Source organism: Micropterus salmoides, unplaced genomic scaffold, assembly GCF_014851395.1.
Source record: "Micropterus salmoides isolate LMB-PRFRI ecotype aquatic unplaced genomic scaffold, ASM1485139v1 Ms_hic_scaffold_2, whole genome shotgun sequence".
In the NCBI taxonomy this organism is placed as follows: domain Eukaryota; kingdom Metazoa; phylum Chordata; class Actinopteri; order Centrarchiformes; family Centrarchidae; genus Micropterus; species Micropterus salmoides.
Genome location: NW_024041150.1, coordinates 4,035,640 through 4,058,497, shown reverse-complemented (window position 1 = coordinate 4,058,497; position 22,858 = coordinate 4,035,640). Strand labels below are relative to the sequence as shown.

The 22,858-nt window shown below is 42.4% G+C and overlaps 1 protein-coding gene across 1 annotated transcript in view; it reads left to right on the top strand.

Annotated features, from left to right (window-relative positions):
* The first annotated feature begins 369 nt into the window (after positions 1-369).
* Positions 370-22,858, top strand: part of LOC119911515 (spectrin beta chain, non-erythrocytic 1-like) — a 100,820-nt gene continuing 78,331 nt past the window's right edge. The window contains 1 exon segment of the mRNA XM_038730411.1: positions 370-643. Coding sequence (XP_038586339.1) covers positions 496-643 — 148 coding nt within the window. The 5' untranslated portion in view covers positions 370-495.

The window sequence follows — 22,858 nt, the reverse complement described above, 5'->3', positions numbered from 1 at the left end:
CTATTTCTTTATGGAGCTGGCTTTGTGCACGAGTGCATCGTCGAGTTAAAAGAGGAAAAGGCCAAACAGAAACTGTTGGAAGAACTGTTGTTAAGTGAAATCTTGATGCCATAACAAGACCACACCATGAAAAACGGCCCCTGCCAAAAGTATTGAGACAGGGGTGTGTATTTAACACTAGACAGTAATGTTGTTAGATTAGAGCTTCTGTCATTTTGGAGAAACATGTTAACATTTAGAAAAGACGATGGTGACAAGACATTTAGTGCTCCAAGGGATGCTTGGAGAGAGAGAATGTTTCAGCCTCATGGTCATGGTATCCTCCACTAACTCTGCCCTCTCTCTGTTTTAATCTCTGCAGGTTTTGGACGAGCTCAGCGCCGGTCTGAGTGTGTGTGTGTGCGAGAGGGTCCCGGTCGGTAACAGCAGCAGGCAGCAGGTGGAAGGACTTGCAGGCAGGGGCGGCGGCGGGGGCGCAGTCGCGACGAGGTCAAGATGACGTCGGTAGCGGCAGAGTACGAACACATGGAGATCCAGCAGCAGTACAGCGACGGCGTCAACAACCGCTGGGACGCCGACGACTGGGACAACGAGAACAGCTCGGCTCGCTTGTTCGAGCGCTCACGCATCAAAGCCCTCGCAGGTAGGAGCACGGACGGATGCAAGACTGAATGGATGACTGATCATCAGAGAAGCTCGTAGGGGAAGGCCGAACTGATTCAGTTTGTTCTCCTGGTCTTTGCACGTAGATGACTGTGTGTTAACTTACTATGAGGACAGGAATATATCCAGTCAAGTTTCTGACTTATCAGACTAATAGAAACAGGAAATATTACATTCCATTTACCGTAAAACTTCAAATAGCCGCATACCACGTTTACTGGCCTGGTGTGTGAACACATTTTGACAAATAAATGCAGGTCTCCATCCGTCTGGTTTTTATAGAAGTTCCTTGGATGTATAAAACCTCTTAAACCCTGCAGGGTCACTCGCTTCAGCTGCTTCTAAGCTGCTTAGATCGTTAATACAAATATTAATGTTTAAACATATGACCATTGCAGTGTGTCAGTATGTCGGTGTGGACATGCTGCACATCGTTAGATCTGTTAGATTCTCCACAATTCAATCGTTCAGTTCATTTAACGGAAACAACGAGCCCCAAAGTCTAGTTCATATAGATTTACCAGTGTAACCGGAATGGTACAAGAGATTAAAAGGGCCGACCCCCATAACCTTTGAAGCGCTTGTCCGTTCCTTGATATTTATCTTCCTCTAGTCTGTAAGGGTCCACCTATCAAAAGAATCATAACAGCTTTTCATAAAAATGAATCCAAGTTGTGAATCCTGTCATGTGAAGTCCATCGCTCTCCGTCTGCTAACTTCTACCACACTTCTCTCATCCTGCACCGTGTTGTGTTTTCGTTAGGTTGCTGCCTTCAAAATAAAAGACGCATACACAGTCTGTCAGAGCTAGATCAAACGAATGACGTGTATTTGATATTATTGGATAATTTTTATACTATATATACTGTTTAAAGCTGTCATAGTAGCATATTTCAGTTTTGTGGGAAAAGAATTAAAGGGTCAATTCAGTGATTTTAGCAAATAAAAGCCCGGGCTATTAATCAAAGTTTTACGGTATTCATGTCAGAGGTCGCGCACTACGTGAGTGTGTATTTGCAGTTCTGAATGACTGTGCCAGTATTAAACTAGAGGCAAGGACAGTGACGGTGTGACTTAAGTTTAAAGTTTAAAGAACTAAATTAGCAAAACGAGAGTTAACAGGATAATTGTATCTGGTTAACATCAAGTAAGCCTGGATTAGTTTGAAGAGCAGGAACCAGAAGTACATCAGATCTGTTGTTGTCAATTGAGAACTCTTCTGTCTGGCTTGTTCGTGTGTTTGTGTGTGTGTGTGTGTGTGTGTGTTTTGTGTTTGTGTTTACTCGGCGGGGGGTCTGAATGGTTTCATAAGCTGCGGGGTCGCAGAGTTTGTGTCAACACAGAGAACAATGAAGCCTCTCAGAGCACAAGTTTCTACATTAAAATCTCCGAATGTTTTCCTCTGGAGACGATCAGCAGTATGAAGAACAATGTAAATTCAAACTTTGATGCGTTTTGATTTAGATACCATATGTGACGGGTGGACTTTTTGCGCATAAACACATGGCTCAACCCGCACCGGTGTTACATGAGTTCAGTGTGCTGACTTTTCCCGCTCATACCAGCTCCATCACTCTGCAGGATTCCTCAGCCTTCACACCTGTTAATAATTATGAGTTAATGAGGGCTAACGAGGCTCATTAACGAGCTTCAGGCTGTTAAACACCTCTGGCCCCCTTTTCACACTTTTCAATTCAAGCGTCTCGTATTCAGATGAAATCCAGATGAGATTTAAGACACTTTGATTTATACTTGGCCTCATTTATGTGTCTCTGTTTGAGGCAGATCCTAAATCTGATTACAATCAGCCTTTGTTTTCTGGTCTACATGTAAATCAGGGCCGGGCCTCTTCCAGTCCTGAAGGAGGTGGTGTTTCAACTGAAGCTGTTTGAAGCTGAGAAGAAGAAGAACGTCTGGCCTTTGGCAGTTTAGTTACCACAATTACAGTTTAGCAGTTAGACTAACTCACACCGCTCCCTCACCCATACAGATTATCAAGTGGATGAACTGATCAGGAATCAGATAAACGCTACAGTAGCTCGGTGCTCAGACGGATAAAGTTATTTAATGAAGCTTTTTTTTAAATTTACTTATTCTTTCACATTTCATTTTGTGCCTTTGCCTCATAATTTGGAAAATTGAAAATATCTTTATGAGGATTATTGCTGATAAATATTGTTGCTCAGAAGCCTTAGTGTGAGTGTGTGTGTGTGTGTGTGTGTGTGTGTGTGTGTGTGTGTGTTACAGTAACTCTACCTCTCTCCCGCCTGCTGTTTTTACCCTGATGGCCGAGTGCTTCAGTAGTGTCCCACTTCACTAAATAATTCACAGCAGTGTTAAATATGCAGGAAAAGGCTGATGGTGTGTGTGTGTGTGTGTGTGTGTGTGTGTGTGTGTGCGCGCGCTTTTAAAGGTATGAGGGCGGAGCTTGTGTTTCCCGCTGACCATGATGCCTACGATGTTCAGATTTTGTTGCGATTGTCACAGTGTTTCTAATATCCTCCCCTGCAAACGTATATTAATAGGGAGGACAAGAAATGAGCATCACCCCCTAAATATAAAGCACGCCTGAACACCACCTTTTTTACTATAACCTCAGTGATAAACGTATAATTAAAACGAGTTTTTTTTTATTTATGGCAGAGCGGTCGTTTTGAATTGCAATAGATTGTGCAAGTCTTGCTAATAAAGTGGCCACTGAGTGCTTTTTTTCAAACCTCATTTAGGGAGGGTTTTGCTGACAGTCGGGCTCTCTTGTTTTGTTTTATAATCCACATGCCCAGTACAACCAGGACCACCACAGTCACCACAGATCTGCTCTGAGAAAGGACGGAGTCTGAATGTCCGGTTCGTGCCTTTATTCTCCTCCTCATCCTCCTCCTTCGCGTCCTCTTCCTGCTCTCGCTGAGCTCAGCAGGATGGAGGATGTGTGGTGGTGATGACATTGAATTAACACTGTGTTTGATACAGTGAGTGTGTGTTTGTGTGTGTGTGTTTGTCCTCCTTCCTTTAATTACAAATAGGGTCTTTGTTTCTGCTATTAATGAGCTGAATACCAGATTAGCAAAGTGCTAACTAGCAGCAGTTCAAGTAGTCGTACGAGTTGTTGTAGCAACAGTTGTTGGTGCTTTAAATACCTAAAATGTCAACTACAGTTGGAGGAGTTGTAGTGTGTTGGATTCGTTCAGTTGAAATAGTTTCAGTTGTAGTAGTAGGCTAATATTGTTTGTCAGGACCCTTTACTGTCTTTGGAGGAACCAAGAATATTTTGTTAATTGTGTTTTGTAAAGGAGGTAGTAAAATGTGGTGGGCTGATTAATCGACAGGCAGATGTCAGAAAGTTACCTGACAACATCTTTGATGATCAATTCATTATTTAATAGTAGGTGAAAAAATGGGAAACATGATGTGCTTCTCCAGCGTGAGGATTCACTGCTGTGTTTCGCTGTTAGCTGAATATCTTTTGGGGTTTTGGACTGTTGGTCGCAGAAGAGACGTCCCTTTTTAAAACAATCATTAATTTGCAGCTTTGATCTGGAACAAGACCTGACACGCGACCGAGCGGCGCTCATTCAAACCTTCATCATTTCAGCTGCACTGAAAACTGATGCTGAGGCCCGGACATCTACTGCTACTCTGCTCTCTGTGTGTGTGTGTGTGTGTGTGTGTGTGTGTGTGTGTGTGTGTGGTTGAATCGGAGTGTGTTACGTCTCCATATGATATCCTGGGAAACACAAAACCGCCGGTCACCATGGAAACGCAGGCAGATCTACTTTCAGAGAAGGCAGAGACCGGAGTGTGGGTGGGTTTCTTAGTCGCTGTGTGTTTGGTGGATTGACTTTACAACAAGTAAAACTGCAGTGACTCACAGAAGGTCTCAGCATGGTGTCTGTATGTTACTGTATGCTTGTTTTTCTTTTGTATATCCACATATTTGTGTATCACGTTTGACGTAAAGAGCAGGCCGAGTAAAGCTCTAGAGATCGGTGTTGGTATGCTGTGCGATATCACATAGAAGTAATTTCATATCCCAATAACAATACATATTATGAGTTACTGTAATTTTAAAATATGTCTTTATGTCCCGTGTACATGTTATTTTTAGTTTTGCAATAAGGATTAAAGAAGGAAAAAAATGAATCCGGTGTTTCTGACACCTCACTTCTGGCTCCTGTGCTAAATAATACGTGTGGTCCTCCATTTGTCCAAATTTCACTTCTCCTCATACTTTTACTCTTACTAACCAGACTACTGCTGCTACTACTTCTTCTTGTATGTATTCAGTGTAGTGATGAAACGCGCTTTGTAGAGCAGTTTGTCCATTTAGGCTACTGTAGAAACATGGCGGTGCAACATGGCGACTTACATGTAAAAGGCCCTGCGGTGTCAAGGTGTTAAAACCATAACAGTTCATTATGTAAGGTCTTTATCCACCACTGAAAACATAGTTATGGATAATATATTGCATTTTTGTCAATAGATCCTCCTAAATATTACAGACTGAACCTTTTTACTTACTAAGTCAAAAAAAGTGTGAATCTTTGCAGAGGATGACGTCTATCGACCTGTCTGTGGCCCTGAGATGTTTCTGGTAACTTGGTTCCTTTTCTGTCTTCTGAGCAGCTCAGAAAAACCTCTGAGAGGTTGTTGAGGGGAGGAGGAGAACTTTAAAGGCTTCTGAGTCGGACAGGCCATTGAACACCAATACAACTAATTCTTTGATCAAATAGTTTCTGATTTAAAGTTTGGTTTAAGACGTAAAACAACGAGCTGCAACTAAAAGTTATTTTCATTATTGCATAATATGTCGATAATTTCTCAATTAATTGCTAAGCCAATAAATAAAATGTCAGGAAACAACAAAAAAACAAATAATTGCAGTTTCCCAAAGGTAACACGGTGATGTCATCAAATCAAACTAACGCAGCAAATTCTCACATTTGAGGGATCAAATTTTGGGCGTCTTTGCTTGACAAATGTCTTGAACGATTGATCCACCATCAAAATAGACGAAATTGTTGCAGCTTGAGTAGAAGAACTTGTTTACTGTTCTCAAAGTGAGGTTTTAGGAGGTGAAGCTGCAGCGCTCGGCGGAAGTCTCTGTGCAGGTCATCTGAGAGTTTTGTAAACTTTAGTCATTTAAGAGATCATGTTGGCTGCGGGAACTTGTATTCACTAAGTTAATTGATGGATTGCAAAAATTAACCCCCCCCCCCCATAAGCAGGTATAGAAGATGGGTAAATTGATTCACAATAATTACCAGTTGCAGCCCCTGAAAGTACATTTTCTAGAAATTATCTGAAACCAACAACTAACAAAGTCAAGGGCAGTTTTTTAAAAGTCTATTTAAATTTTCAGTCAATCTATAATAAGTATTGGTAGGTGTTCGTAAATGGAGCATATTGATCTGTTAGAGCAGAGGAAATCTGGACTGAAGCTCTAAAGTGACGACGACTCACTCAGCCGCTCAATAATTGGAACCAGGAACAGTCCAGGTTCCCCGCAGAGAGAGAGAGAGAGAGAGAGAGACACACACACACACACACACACACACACACACACACACACACACACACACACACACACAGAGTGTATGTGTCTAACTTCCTGTTCAGAGGACCAGATGGTGGAATGCTGGGAATGTTGGTGTGTTGTTTTTTGTTTTTTTTTATGGTTTTAAAAACATCAAGAGAAAGTGAAAGTAAAGAAGCGCTTCTCAAAAAATAATATATTAATAATAACTTAATAATTCTTCCTTTTGTAAGCACAACATGTATTGAGACAAAAATAGTCACAGATACAGAGGGGATGAAGTTATAGTGGCAATTTTAATACATTTAAATTGGTGGGAAGTAAAGTGTCTTTTCTCAGATATATTTAAAACGCGTAAAAACACAGTTGCTCATTTCTTTCAGTGGACAGATGAACCGCTCCGTTTTCTCCTCCAACATGGCCGCCGTTGGCCCTGTTGTTGCTGGTGCTCTGACCTCACAGGAATGTCTTTGTGTGGTCAAGAGGGTGAGGCGGCGAGTCTGTGTGAAATTCACCACTGCTGCGAGACAAGTTTGAACCCTGAACACGCCACCAGCCCTGGACTTCAGTTTGCTGTAATATCTCGTCACTGAACGGCTGCAGATGTGACTTCAGATAATGGAATGAAGGAATAGAAGTGATATGTTTAGAAGCAGCTTCGCAGCCAGCAAAAAGTGAACTCCGGAAGCGTGTCGCCCCCGAGGCGTCCACTGTGCTCCGGCTGGGATGAATGGCGCGTTTGGTTCGTTGGCGGGGCCGCCCTGAGGGGCCGAGCCACGAGGAAGCCAGATGAACTGCAGGAAACACGGCGTGACTCTCAGGCGGGGAACCGGCGGGGCAGAACGTGTTGTCACATACAGATGATCAACACAACATAAAGACTAGTTCTGGCTGTTTCTGTCAGCTGCAGAAATATTTGGTCCATCCGTTGTGTGTTTGCTGTGACCTTTAACCTCCGTACTTATAATGCTGGTGAGCTGAGAGCTGAAGCTGTTTTTACAAATCAGGATGCTTTTGACCATCGGGTGGTAACCGCAGCCTGACTTCAGTGGCTCTTTAAGTGCTGTTGTATGATACAAGTCTGAAACAAAAGTATCGTCTGTAATCTGGAAGAAAAATGCCATTTTTGTCCAAACCTGTGAACACCACGTAGACACAAAAACGCTCTTGTAACATTTTCCACGACCTTCTTCGGCAATTGCATCTTGTTCACGTTTGAAGGGAAGGCTGGCGGTGAAGACCAAAGGACATTAACTTGACCAAAGTCCACCTGAGCAACTTTCATTTGCTGAAGAAGGTGGGATGTGGTTGAAAGGCTCCGTAAGAAGCTAGTGAAAAAGCTTTTTGTCACAAATACTCAAAAATAAATTTGTAAGTTTGCCAAAAAACATTCAACTTCTTTAGTTTCTTTTCGGTCCTTCTCTGCGATTTCTTCACCAAAGTTGTGTAAACACAAGCAGACGCACAAGAACTTTGTCAAAATAAAATCCTGTCTAAAAAAGACGATTTGATCAACGGGAAAAAGTCATGAAGATTATGAGTCTGAACAAACATTTGTTGCCAACTTCCAGCACCAAAGAAACGAAAGTACTGCGGTCTTTGTTACCACAAGTCAAGTGTTCAAAATGGAGTCGCTTCAGAAAAGACAATCGCAGGAAGTCCGCCTCAGACGTCGTACAGTTTTCTGTGTGACCTTGGCTCTCGTCTTTTCTTATCTGTGAATAATCTACTTCAGTTTTACTAGTTTGTGAGTAAAAGCGAAACAATCTCTGGGTGGAGTTGGCGCTCTTTTTAATCAGCAGGGCGAAGGTCACGAAGGTCGTTGACTTTAATTCAGCGTAACGAGATCAGGAGAAGTCTTTCCTCTAGAAACATGGAGGGGAAAATGTGCAGGAGAACTTCTACTTGCTCTGTGTGACCTTTTGATTTCCTCACTTTCTCTACCTGCTTGTAATGTTTGTATATGTGGCGTCTAAACTCATTCTCATGCTTCTGAGAGAAGATTACTTGCACGACTAAGAAATAAAAATGCCTCGTCACCGGACATAGCGTTGGTCACAATTTAACGATTTTATTTTTGCAGCATAAATAATATGTTGTTGTAAATGTGCTTTTTATTTTGTCTTAGTTATTTCAGGGCCACAAGAATATTTGTTCCACGTATTGTCTTAGCGTCGTGACCTCTGGACCTCCACCTCTTTGCTGTTGCTTTTGTGTCAGTAATGCAGGAAGTGAAGCTGATTCCTCTCACTTTTCTCTGGAATGCCCTCATTTTTCCTGTGTGTCCTGCAGGTTGATGTGAAGCTGCTGGTTTGTGGGCGGCGGTAGTGTGTGTGTGTGTGTGTGTGTGTGTGTGTGTTTTTGATGGACAGCGGGATCAAACAGGAAGTGCCGGCAGGGCTCAGACAGGAAGAACATCTTCACAACAGCCTCTAATATTAGTGCTCAGATATTCTCAGGATGTTAGGACATCGGCGTGTGAGCGATGAACTCGGAGAAAGAGTCCTGAGCCAAAAACACACACACACACGCACACACTGCACCCTGTTTCCTGTTTCTTGGTCCAACTGGTCCCGTCTGCACACAGTCTTATGTTGTCTTTAGTAGCTATTGGCATGAAGAAGCAGCATTGCCACAGTGTCGAGATGCATAACATGCAGAATGAGTATTTTCACATGATATCTCGCGCGTGTGTGTGTGTGTGTGTGTGTGTGTGTGTGTTCTAAACTTCCCCTCTGTCAATTGTCTTTCAGTCTGATTCCTCCCAAGACAATTGATTAAATGAAGAGACTCAGGCATGTAGACGAAACCAGCAGAAGACTGGACTTGTTGTTTGACAGGCCTGTAGATAACTTGAACACCCTCACTGTTAAGTTTTTAGCAACATCTCAGTTGTAGGATGTTTCGAAATCACCTTCTGGCTCAACCAAATTTATATTAGTTTATTTGACAAAGAGACGATGAGAATGTCCATGTAGGTTAATGTTTATACATCTTGATTATAGCGTCCATAGTTTAATTAAACCTGATGCGGATCATATTGATGCTTTATTTGTATTTATATTGTAGGTCGTCACACTGCGCATTAATACACTGGATTTTCATTTCAAGCAGGATTTGGAGCTCTGCAGTAGTTTTCTGTCAAGTTCAAATGGCCTTAAGAAAGATGAATTTTCAGTTTTTATAGACTTTGTCCTTGTTTTATTTTTCATTCTTGTAAATGTATGTTAATTTATATCTACGTTTGCTTTTTCTTGCTTTAAAGTAGTCACAAGTCAGACCTACCCTACCATTTTCCATTTGTTTTCATTTAAAATAACAAATCGCATAATGGAAAACAAAAAAATTCAAAGCAATTCAATAAATTTAACTTCGATATTGGAGAATTTAACAAACTGACATGCACTCATCTTTACATAGTTTCTTGTTACATTTTATTGTAGAAGCAAGCAATAAACTGTAACATAAACCTTCAAAATATGCATTTATTGAATGTCTGTCTCCACCTTTAACAAGATTTATCCTAACGGCAGTAAACAGCTTCTTCAGTGTGAACAGAAACAGCCTCCAGCTCTCCCTTTGCCTTTCTCTCTCTCGCCCGCCTCCCATCCCACCCCTTATGCTAATGAGTCGATGACATCACTGCTAAAAGAGAGGGCTGTGATTGGCCGCTGGGAGGAGTCGCTGCTCCTCGCTGACGGCCCCTCCCCCCTTGACTCTCCCTCTGTCTGAAAGGTGTTTTCAGTGTCTGAGAGCCGCGGCTGCTGCTGCACGCATGAGGACAAACCCACGCTTTCATTCTCCACCTCTCTCTCTTACTTCCTGCACACTCACTCTCTCTCTCTCTCTCCCTCTGCAAGCGTTCTCTGTTCCGCCCTTTCATTGTGCTGGTTCTTCAGGCGGGGGGTGTGTTTGCTTGAACGGAGGATGGGTGGACTCCTGAATGAGAGGAAGGTGTGAAATCTGAAGACACTGGCAGATGGATGGATGGAGAGAAAAGAGAAGCATGATGCTGCTGTCGCCGCCGTGCGTCTGCTGAGCCAGCGATATCTGCCTCCACACTGGTGAAACACAGAGAGAGAGAGCGGGACTCTGGGGTCATCTCTTATGTCGCTTGCCCTGCATCGCTGAGTTCTGCTGTCTTGGAAGTGTTTAGGAAGAGAAGAACTGTGAGTCTTCCTCTCTCTGTTGGGACTACAGCTGAATCTGGGATTATTATTAGAAACTCCCGTTTTACTAATTTAACTTTTTAAATACTAATTTAACTTTTTAAAAGCTCATTATTCATCTGGAAACGTATCCTTTTGAAGCTTTCTTCTCCTGCTGAAACTTGAACTCTGGTTTCTTCTCCTGAAGTCAATTAGATTCAACTGGAACCGGTTTCATCCACTTGGCAACTGACATTTCTTTGCTCAGTCTCTCCTTTAATGCACTGTGGACTTGTCACGTCTAAATCTTTCACCATCCTCTCTGGAGTTTCATCATGGAGCTTCAGAGCGCCACCAGTAGTCTCCCGGGCCCTCTTTCCCCCGGCCATCTCTCCCCGACCTTGGACTATGCTGGCCCCCTGTCCCCATCGTCAAGTGGCCAAGGCCCATCTCGTGCCAGCCCCGGCCGGGGTCCAAGCCCAAGCCTTAGCCCCATAAGGGGGACCAGCCCCGGCCCTGGATTCACAGGCCAGGCTGCCTTCAACTACAACCAGCTGGAGGGCAGGTTTAAACAGCTTCAAGGTAAGATGGTAGCTCACCTCAGAAAACTGTAAATATGTCTCGACAAGGAACACGTGAAAAGAGGACTCTTGGTGGTTTTGGTTGAGGGATAAGTTCAGCGTAAAGCACTTGTAAATGTATCTTACTTAGCATTTTACACTTGCCGGCATTTAGTTTCCGACAAAGTGACTTCAAGGGAGTGAAACTGTAGAAAGACCTTGAATTCCTAGAAACAACTTCAAGAGGTTCAGAGTCAGAGCCAGGAAACCTTCACCGAGCCAGAGGAGCAGCAGCTTTTTAAATATGTTTTATAAAGAAAAGTCTAGAGAAAGTAATTCCTTGACGAACAGCAGCCGGAAAGCATCCTTTTTAAACTTGAATTCATTTAAAGTTTGTTTTAACCTACTCTTGACTTAGTCCCAAGATGATCAATAATCAGTTTAACAATCAGCAACTTAACAAACCTGGACATACTGTTAGAAAAGTTGTAAAGAACCTAAATAGCTGCATTGTAATCATGTGACCTTGCCACTGCAGCTTTGGTTCAGTTTCATTTAACGCAGGAATGTGATCACGGCAGGTTTATTCATGTTAAATCATTGTGGTGTTAAAATGTGAAATCAGAGACGTAGTGTGGAAGAGTCGGCAGCTCTGACCTTATCTCAGCGAACTCTCACTGTATCGGCGCCGCACCCCTGCTTCACAATCGTACAGTCATACTGTGACACTGAAAACCATTCTGGTATTTGGAGTCTTGCTGATGGGCAGCTGTTGAAAGATGACATGAGTGTTACTCAGTCAGCTCACACACCCAGATTTTTTCAGATAGATGTGATCTGTCCGGTGACTCTTCAGCATGTCCTCTTCTTAATAAAGCAGTCGTTTTAACCAAAGTTGGCTGAGAAATGTCCAGTTAGCCATTTTTCACGTTATACAAGTGAGTTTTTCATTTCAAGAAAGTGATACACAAGCATGCTTTGCTATTTAATAAGCACTAGATCCATCTGCGTTGCAGCGTGCATCGACAATATAGGACAAAAAAAAAAAAATCTCAATACTTTTTAATTAAATCAACTTTCGAAAAAAAAATCACAACTTTGTCCAAGTCGACCTTACAAATCTGTACAGCAATGACGTCCTCTATCTGTAAACCCTTGATTTTGTGAAGGAAAACGTAACTCTTATTATATGGAAAAGCCTTACTTATAAAAGCAGGCAAGGACTGCAAATATGTACAATGTGTAAGTCAAATATCTGAGGCATCAAATACGTCTCTGTGTTGTTGCTGCTGGCTGGTTTTATAGAGTGTATATGAAGACGCACTGCTTTACTTAAGTATAGTTTCTTTCTAAGATCATTATCCACTGTACCTTGCACCCATCATACGGCAGAGCTGAACTTTCATTTAAGTGTGCAAACTATTTCCTCTGACACAACTTGTAATGTAAAGCACTCTGATAAAAGCATCCACCTATCAACTGTCTGACAGTTTCCTAAATATGTTGGAGTTTATTTATTTTTCTCTTTGTGTAGGGGGGGCAAAAGTGTTTTCAATGTCTTTTTCATAAATTTGAACTCAAGTTAAGTGCAAATGATTTCCAGCAGTGGAACTCAGACGTTGGTGTACTTTACATTCATTGTTCCAACTCATCTGCTTTTGGCCAATAACCTTCACAGCAAGTTTAGTAAGCCCAAAGAGTCGACGATTTTACACTTGACGAACATCCATTGGCATTGGTTATAAATAAAAGGTTTTAAATACAAAATGTTTTTTTCCTGTGGAGACACTGTAAAATTACCGGCAGGCTGAATTTAGCTGAAGGCTAATGGAGCCGCTTTACTGATTGCAGCTTCATCGACTTGTTGATGCCCAGAAACCTTCAGCATAGTCTCTCGTATCTAAAAGGAGCCTCGGTGGCTCGAGGCCAGGTGAAGGTGGTCGCAGCAGGTGAAGAATATGAGCCATGTGTCAATCAACACCTCAGATGTCCTCAAAATGAAGGCTTCTGGTGTGGATAGCTGAGCTACATGGAAAACTTCTGGATCTGTTTTTATGTGTAACAGGAGGTGATTTGCACCTCCAGGGCCCTTCAGTTAAAAAGTTATTTCCCAGAAGAATGCCATGTTGGAGATTCACAGAAGGGTTGCGTGTTGTCATCGAAGGTCTTATCAAAGCAGTTTTGACTTTGAGTTTGTGTGTCGTGTGGAGAAGGGCGGATTATCTAGTGTTATCTTTTTAAGGATCATTAAGTGATCTGTTTTAGTGCAGAGAATGTGGGTGGGTTCAGGAGGGAGTGAAGAGGAACTTTAAGTTACAACTTCTTTACTGCCATAATGCACTTTGTCCATCTGTACTCCTCGTATGTAATAAATCTTTACATTTGTGCTTACATCTGCCAAAATATGGCTTAATGTCACTTCAGGTCAAAGGTTGCATGGTGAATTGTTGACGTTTGTTGCTGGAAGCAGTGTGTTCAGTAGTGTTCGAGACCGGCCTTAAGACCACTTGTTGATTGTCTTGGTCTCGTCCCGGACTTGACAGCATTTGTACACGGTCTTGGTCTCGAACATAGAGGACTCTGGATTTTATTTCAAGACCAAAACTTTGGGAATATCAACAAATTGCTTTTGCATTGTCTGATTTATTTGTTAACATCCTAAATTTGATTGGATATAAAACATATTGTTTCAAATGCAACCAATAACCCTAATTAAAAATGCGTAGTCGCCCCGCGCCGGAATGTGGATCTTTCAGATCGATTTGTGAAGTACCTGTGATCTCGTTCCACATTTTATTGCGTTTCAGGTAATGTGGGGAACTGGCCTTGGTGTTGACTCAGTCTCGCCCTCCCTCGGTCTCGGTCTCGACTTGGTCTCGACTTGGTCTCAGCCCCTAAAAGTCTTGGGTCTCGGTCTCGACTTGGTCTCAGCCCCTAAAAGTCTTGGGTCTCGGTCTTTACTTGGTCTCAGCCCCTAAAAATCTTGGGTCTTGGTCTCGACTTGGTCTCAGCCCCTAAAAGTCTTGGGTCTCGGTCTCGACTTGGTCTCAGCCCCTAAAAGTCTTGGGTCTTGGTCTCGACTTGGTCTCAGCCCCTAAAAGTCTTGGGTCTCGGTCTTTACTTGGTCTCAGCCCCTAAAAGTCTTGGGTCTCGGTCTCGACTTGGTCTCGACTTGGTCTCAGCCCCTAAAAGTCTTGGGTCTCGGTCTCGACTTGGTCTCAGCCCCTAAAAGTCTTGGGTCTCGGTCTTTACTTGGTCTCAGCCCCTAAAAATCTTGGGTCTTGGTCTCGACTTGGTCTCAGCCCCTAAAAGTCTTGGGTCTCGGTCTCGACTTGGTCTCAGCCCCTAAAAGTCTTGGGTCTTGGTCTCGACTTGGTCTCAGCCCCTAAAAGTCTTGGGTCTCGGTCTTTACTTGGTCTCAGCCCCTAAAAGTCTTGGATCTTGGTCTCGACTTGGTCTCAGCCCCTAAAAGTCTTGGGTCTCGGTCTTTACTTGGTCTCAGCCCCTAAAAATCTTGGGACTTGGTCTCAGCCCCTAAAAGTCTTGGGTCTTGGTCTTTACTTGGTCTCGGTTCGGGCGGTCTTGACTGCAACACTAGTGTTCAGCCACATTTTGGCCAAAATGAGAGTTTTTGGAGCAGATCGAGTAAATAGATGGACTGTGTTTAGAAAAACACACAATGTTTTGATTTGAAAACTATTAGAAAATCGCATAAGAAGTGTGAGTCTGTCTTCGCTAATGTTAACTTGGCAAACTGTGTTATAAGGGCTCAGCTCCTGGACGGTGTACAACACACACACACACACAATAGAGTTATCTAAAGTTAAAGGTAAGCATTTTGGCACATTTTGGATTTATTAACTTCATCATCAACTTTGCAAGATGAAGGTGATGTATTTTCGTGAATGCTACGTTACGTCCGCCATATTGGATTCTACACGAGGTGTATGAAGATTGGATACCTAGAAATAGTAAAAAAGATGAGGTGGCGATGACGCAGTGGATAAGATGCCGCCTTTGGTTTGAGAGACCCGGGTTCAATCCCCCACTGTGACACATCCACCAATGTGTCCCTGAGCAAGACACCCCTAGTTGCTCCAGAGGCGTGCGACCTTTGACGTATATAGCAATTGTAAGTCGCTTTGCATAAAAGCGTCAGCTAAATGAATAAATGTAATATATGGTAAATGAATGTGGTTGAATGTCAAAACATTTTCAAGACAAAAAAAAAAAAAGTTCTGTACTTCTTGGAGCAGATGAGCGTCAGACACATGGATAGGTCTGTGAGTTGGTTTTGTGAGGGCAGCTGTGGAGCGTTGAGAGAATATAAATTATTGTCCCATGTGTGGCTCAGGTGGTTCAGAGCAACGCCTTGAATCCTTAAAAGTCCACTGGTTCAGTTCCCAGCGGGGTGATGAATATGGAAGCAGACCGTGATTATTGCTCTGCAAGGAGCTTCAGATGTGAGAGGGGGGAGACCGAAGGGAGCTGAGGAGCAGCACTTCCTCCTCGTTAGGGCGAGTATCGAACGAACGTCCCCTGTTAGAAATAAAGCAATTATGGAGGGAAACAAGTCATCAAATTGCCCAGTGAACTGACTCATGGGAGCTTTTTATAAAGCGCAGGAGTCTGTTTGATGTCGAGGTAAAACTGCCAGGGGGAACTTGTATTTGGCTAAAAAATAAGAATGAGAAATGCTAAATGACGATTGTCAGATTAATCGGGACCTGTAGCTGTCGAACACACGGCCTCTCTGTAACGAGCAACTTGAAACTCAGCAATGATCTTGGCAGAATCATAGATCACGAGAAAGACTTCCAGCTTCTTTTACAAACCTCAACTGATGCAAACAAACATTCAACAGCATCAGAAATAACTCAGATTCAGTTTGTCTGCTGTTGGTCCCTCCAAGACCTGCCCATCAACAGGAGCTTCCAGTGCTTTGTTTTGAAATTTGGGGTGGGCGGGGCCTCTGGTTTACATTTGAATTAAGGATTGTGACAGAAAAGACCTTAAAATACCGATACGTTATGAATTGACAGAAACACGCTAGCCTTCCTGATCAGATCACATGGACACACGCGTAACACACAGCCATGCTAAAACAACCATCATCCCTCTCTGCTCCCATCATCCCCCTCTTTTCCTGTGTTGTCCTGAGCCAGCCAATCAGCGGACAACTTAGTGGTTTGGGAGCCCCTTAGCTCTGTGTGTGTGAGGATTAACAGAAGGGAGGGGTGTGTCTAACATGGTCTGGAAGGCACAAAAAATGCCGAATCCACGTTGTCATCCCTTGTTTCTTTTTTGTTTTCCCGTCTGTCTAAAAGGTGTTCGTTCACTCCTTCGTCCTTCCTCCTCTTCTCCTCTTTCTCGTCCTCCTCCTGCCTCATCAATGTTTCACGAGCTTCTGCAGAGCGTCTGTCATTGCCCAGATCATCCCGCTCTCCCTCCTTTCTCCCCTCCCCTCCCTCCCTCCCTCCCTCCCTCCGTCCCTCCGTCCTCTTAGTGAAATTAAAAGGAGGCTTCAACCGTCTCGTCGTGGTAAAACTCACACAAAGGCGGGATGAGAATCACTCCTCCCTCCTCCATCAGTGTCAAGTTCTGTACAGCAGCAGTCCGTGATCTCCATTCAGCTGCCTCTGACATAACATGATGATGCACTTGTCACGCAGAAAGCTTTTTAAATGTACAACTTGCAGCGTGTTTTAGCTAAACGTGTTTGATACAGACACAGACAATGCACACATAGATATTATACACTTACAGCGGTACCTCGTGTTTAGACTTTCTGTGACGTATATTGACTTAATAGGTTCCTTTGTTGTTTTGGATAATGTTAGCTGCCATTAATCCTTTATTTTTATATATATATATATATATATATATATATATCCAATTTTTTAAACCTTTTTATATTTGTATTATAATTTTTTTTTATTGTATCTATGTGTGCTTGTGTTTATAAACTCACTTGCTTCAAATTGCCCCATAAGGAACGGATAACGTATTTTGAATTGAATAACATAACACACAACATTTGACCTCTCCCATTCTTTAAGCCATAAAAAGACACAACACGACCTGTAAAGTGGATGTCACTATATTTTTTTTGACTTTGACATATCATATAGACTTAACATCATCTTTTGCTCACTATTTTCAAATCCTTGTTGCACAGTTTTTTAGATTTGTGGTTTCCCTCCTGTTCCAGGCAGCCATTACATTCCATCCATTTCCAAATGATAATAGCAGATTATTCATCCTTAATCCTGAGATGTTGTGTCTAAGGTCAAGAATGAACTTTTGTACGGAAAGTGTATATGAAAGCCTCAGAATTTCATTCATTAATCACAGTTCAGACCTGATTTTCTAGAAAGAGTTATGTCGTGGTACTTCTTTTTTCCTTCTTGTGAAATTATTCCTACATGTAAAAACAATTATCAGTCTTATACGTCTCATGTCGGTGTTTCTAAGGGGGCATTCGTGGATTCGTCATTTTTAATGGACATTCCCTAAAATATGGAAACGATTCAGAAACTTTCACCTGAGGTGGAGTCAGCAGTATCAGTTACAGAGAGAGAGGGACAGAGAATAAGTGGCATTGTTTGGGAAGAAGGTGACAGGAGTGAGTGTTTGAGGAAGGAGCTGTGTGTTTTCATACGAGTGTGTGTGACAGTCTGAGAAAGAACAGGGCAACCTGTGTGTGTGTGTGTGTGTTGTGTGTGTTATCACGTCTTGTTCCACATGCCGCTTTGCAGCATGAAAGGGCTCTTTGATGGGAACGCTCCACTGAGCGTGCTCACAACAGCAGGGAGGGGGCGTGGCCTATCTGAGCCAAAAGAGAGAAAAACATCACAAAGTAAAGATCTAAAAATAAAAACATGATGAAGTGTGTGTGTGTGTGTGTGTGTGTGTCCTCAAGGGTTCAGGTTATCAGCTGCACAGGATGAACAACAGAGTGTTTTGTTTCTTGTAAAGGAGAAGTTCCCTTCGAAACCACAAACCACTGAGATCACATCAGTTTATAACAGAAGTTCAGATGTTTTTAATCAGTTTCTGTGAGGTTTGGTTTGATAAACTGCGATAAAGCCACATGATTCAGATCCAAATTTATGGTTATTTTGCCAGTGTATTTACAAAGCATTGAATTAGGGGAACAAAATGATCTTAATTATACATTTTGCTTCAGCCGAGCAGCATTTTCAAGTCTCTGCAAGTTAATTTTGGCAGGTGGTTTGGAGACTGTTTGTATATTTATAATTCATCATCTTGATATCTGTTGAGGTCCTGCAGTGTCATCAGTGCACCATGTCTGCAATCAGCACTGGCTAATCCACATTTTTGGGGGGTTATTCATTAAATGCAGCTGGTTTCCAGTCTCTGAGAACATGTTTCACCTCAGCTGTTAACAGCTGGGGAGATGCTGGTAAAATATGGGAAATCAACGTCTTTGACTACTTTACTGTCTCTACTCGGGTGTTTGCATGCCTGAAAATAGTAGCACGACTCCATATTCATCCTCAGATAAACTTTGTTGACACTGGCGAGCTGGTGAACAGTCCGTCTACAGTACACCGCCGAGGTAATGAAATAAAGAAATAATTAGCTAACATAACTAACATAATGGTAAAGGACACATCCTGCTGCAGCCTCCATTTGAAGATAACATGATTAGAGGATAGGTTCACAGCTGGACACTGAAACAGGTTTCGCTTGTTGTAATTGTTAATGACGAGTTTGACAGTTCCCGGCATGAAGCTCATGATTAAGATGTTTCAGATGAACTCGCTGATACTGGAGCAACGTTATTAGATGATGGTGCTCGTCTGCGAGGCGCTCTGACGCTGTTTCATTAGCATTACAGTGACACAAACACACACACACACACCCGTAGAGAGTTTATTTTCTTAGCGGTGAGGAATTTCAGTCATCCTCCAGTGAGCAGTCATTGCAAGTGAAGTTAACACGGTCACTATAATGAAGAAAAGTTGATTTACATCGACACCATTTTTGTTTGCTGATGGCTGACAGCAGAGAGAAACTGACAGCTTTGTGAATCAGCTCTGGTTTTCCCACTGACAGAGACGCTGAAAAGCCTGTTTGTTTGTTGATGACATTAGAAAAAGCAGCATGAAGGGAAAGAAGGGGGAAGGAGGACGGCGAGGAGTCTTTATTCAACTGTCAAGAGTTTGAAGGGAACAGCAACTAAACCTTCTCGGATCTCTTGAATCCTGCGCTTTTGTATATTTTTGATCGTGTAAATCAGAATAAAGCAGATTAGAATACGAGCGAGTTGGATCTAAAAGATTGGAGCAGGTGTAACGATTAGATTTGTGTCATCTTATCTTGGTGGTGTTTCGTAATGGCCTGCAGCAGGAATGTAGATGTTAGATGGGCTTGGCTGCTCTGTGTGTGTGTGTGTGTGTGTGTGTGTGTGTGTGTGTGTGTGTATGTGTTTCCTTGAAGGACATATAACTGTGTAATGTGACTGTAGCTGCTTGTTGGGAGAAGCAGCTTTTTTGTATCTTTTCTTCAAGGACATAGCATGAACTGTAGTGCTAAAGTGAGGTTGTGTTAAGTCACGCAAGGTCAGTACAGCTCCCAATAAAAGGACATTGGACCAGGTCCTTTTGTGAGCATCTTGTTTTAGCTCTGTTCAGTTTATCAGACATTAGGAGTCGTAGTAGTAGGACATTCATTTACACACAACCACAAAAGAGTCAAGGATTAGTTTAGAGCAGAGGTTTTGAAACTCCCCAGGGGGCCGTGGTAGAGTAGACGAGAGAGCTGTGAGCCGTGATCCATAACTCCAGTCAAATCTGAACACGCAGATGTGATGCACGTATTTGTAGATTCAGGGTGACTTACACTTTTTTGCCACTTGGGCAAAAAGGTAAAAAATGTAGGGTTAAGAAACAAGGCTCATGTTGTATCCCATAGCACAACTCACTAAAAACCATTACACATCCAGTTTACATCTCAGAAGCCCTGAAATTGTGGTCTCATGTGCCCACACGGATCTCCGTTTCCTTGTCTCCTGCACGTTTGTTCACCTCTCACCCTCAAACAATGCCAGAGCAAGCGCCCTCTGTTTGTCTATTTTTTAAATTAGATTTTTTTGGAGCAACAAAAGACTCGAGTTTCTACTAATACCACAGTTATTACTCAGCACAAACCAAAGATTACAGATCGCCGGCGCTGTAATCTTTGGTTAGACTGACAAGACGGCTGATTCTGTGGTTGCCTAGATGCATAAAAAAACGCAAAGCGAAAAGGCACCTTGCGTCTTCAAACAAAACCCTTTCTGTCTGATCTGGGCCTAAGACGCTCAGACCAAGAATAATAATAGGAGTCAGGGCCTCACAGTGTCAGACTTTGGAAACCGCTGGTTTGGGTAAATAGACCGACTTTATATAATGTGTTCGTTCAGTGAAACTTACTGAAAGGACTTTGGATCAGGAAGAGAGGGAGTTTAACTTGAGTTGATCCCAATGCAAAGTCCAAAGCTAAGTTTGAATGATCCCAAGCGATGCAACTGCAACCTGAGCAAGTCCCATCCTTTGAAAACATGTGCGAGATGGCTCGTCAAATCTGTCAGTTATCTCGAGTTTCTGAGCTGTAGCTATATTAAGTAAGAAACCTGAATCAAATAAGGGCCAAGTAAAGTTAACATTTTCATCCCAACTTTCAGCTTCGAGTCAAACATACAAACAAGATCCATCCTGTTCGTGTTCTGCTCACTGACATTAACTCATCTTCCACGTGTGTTCGTGGTAGAGGACTCGAGACTCGGACCTGACGGCTGTGAGACTGTGTGTGCGTTACAGTTTGACATTGTGAACCAGTGGCATTATTGTCAACCATTAACCATTAATACGCTGAAAGAGGTTGAAATAACAATACTAAGAATACAAACTGCGTGATTCTTTTCCCTCATGTTTGTCACGAGTTACTGTTACGACAATAACCTCAAGTTAAGCTTTCCCCAAAGAGTCAGAGTTTATAGACCGACATCCTGATAACACAGCTGTGAAACAAAACCAGTTAACTTGTAGTTTGCTTCTGAAGACTTGAGACTCGACTTGGACTCGACACGTCTAAAACCGTGCTGGCTGAGTAAACGGAACGTCAGCTTCAGTCAGTTAAACAGTCTGATAATCAGTCAGTGTGTTCAGCGGCTCTCAATAGTCCTCTGTTCCTAATTCTGGCTCGCTTTCTCCTCTGATGGGAGGACAGACACACACACAGCGTCTCGTTCACATCCAGTCATTTAGACTCTGCTCTCACATTTCTGACAGTATCAGAGGTCAGTGTGATTGGCCGTGACTCTGGCGGACTCGGTATTGTGTCCTGTGATTGGTTGTGAGGATCTGCCGGTCTCCTGCTGCCGGTCTGACTTCGCTCCGCAGCAGAAACATGTCATTTGCAGGTTTTATTTCTGGTTTTATTTGTTTGTTCCTGACTTGCAGGAGCAGTTGCATCTTTTTACACATTATATTGCAGGGTCTCAACTCTAAACTTCTGCTGGAGGCTGAAACTGTTTTGTTCAGTGCAGGAAATGGATGTCAAAATCTCTTAACCTTTCTGCCGTAGCAGATCCACACTGACAGCCCTCCCCACAGATATTATAGAAAATAGGATTAGACATTATACACATTATTTTAGGAAACCATCAAAGGAAACGTATGATGCTGTTTATATTATTTAAGCAGAGCTATTCTCCTGTGAGACGTAGGGCCTATTAAAAGTTTTGCGTTACTAATTTAATGTAGGCTTACCTCAGCAATGCACTTGAGCTGTATCATGTAGGGAAATTAAACAAAAGTGAATTCACTTAAAACGGAGACAGCTTCAGGCCCCCATACCCATAACACTGCATAGATCTGCGACTAACAATTCTTTTCATTATCAATTTAATCTGTTCATTATACCTTTTGATTCCTGTATCCATTGTTTAGTCTGTGAAATAGAAGAAAGTAGTTAAACGCAAATGAATGATATTAAATAAAAGCAGAAAATACTAACATTTGAGCAGCTGCAGCCAGAGAATAATACATTTGTTGATCAAATACACAATTCAGCTTAGTGCCACTGTCTTTGAACACTTCATTTTTCCCAATTAAACAGTATTAAGAGTACAGACAGCAACGTGTACAAATACAATAAAATTAGACAGTTGCAGACTCCCCATGTTGGAAGGAACAAAGTCCATTTATATGTTTTAGTAAAAGAACAAGCCTGACAATATATGATATGTAATACGTTGGTAAGGGAGTGTACAGCAAAGATTCAAGGATCAAGGAAAAAATAAATGGAACAAACTGTATCCACGAGCAAAAATAAAGTTAAAAAACCATAACAACAATATAATACATGTTATAACCACTCAAAAAAAACCAATGTGAGAATATGTACAGTGAAAGCATCGATTCTTAACATAATGAATGAAGGGGATCAGATTCTGTTTTTAAGTGATCCATTTACAGGGAATCTCAGTTTCTCAATGTGAAAACACATCGTGGCCTCCTTGTATAAAAGAGGGAGGGGAAATAATGAGGATTAATCATTTACTTAACAATGAAGCAAATGCTTCAGCATGAAGCGTGAAGTAATGTGCAGACACACAGACACACACAGAGTCCGGCGGCCTCCCTGCTCCTCCTGTGGGAGATCAGGAATGCTGGAATCCTGGAATTGCAAAACTGGAAGTGTGTATTTTGATAAGGTTATATGACCGTCGCTGTGTGTGTGTGTGTGTGTGTGTTTGGTTAATGTCATGTGATCCACCGTGAATGGCCCAGAACTGGGTTGGATTTGGAAACACACCACAGACATGGAGACTGAACAGAGCTGTGTGTGTGTGTGTGTGTGTGTGTGGGTGTGTGTGTGTGACCCTCTCTGTCTGTTAGTGGAAACAGATGTTTGATGTGTTTTAACACACACAGGGTCTACAG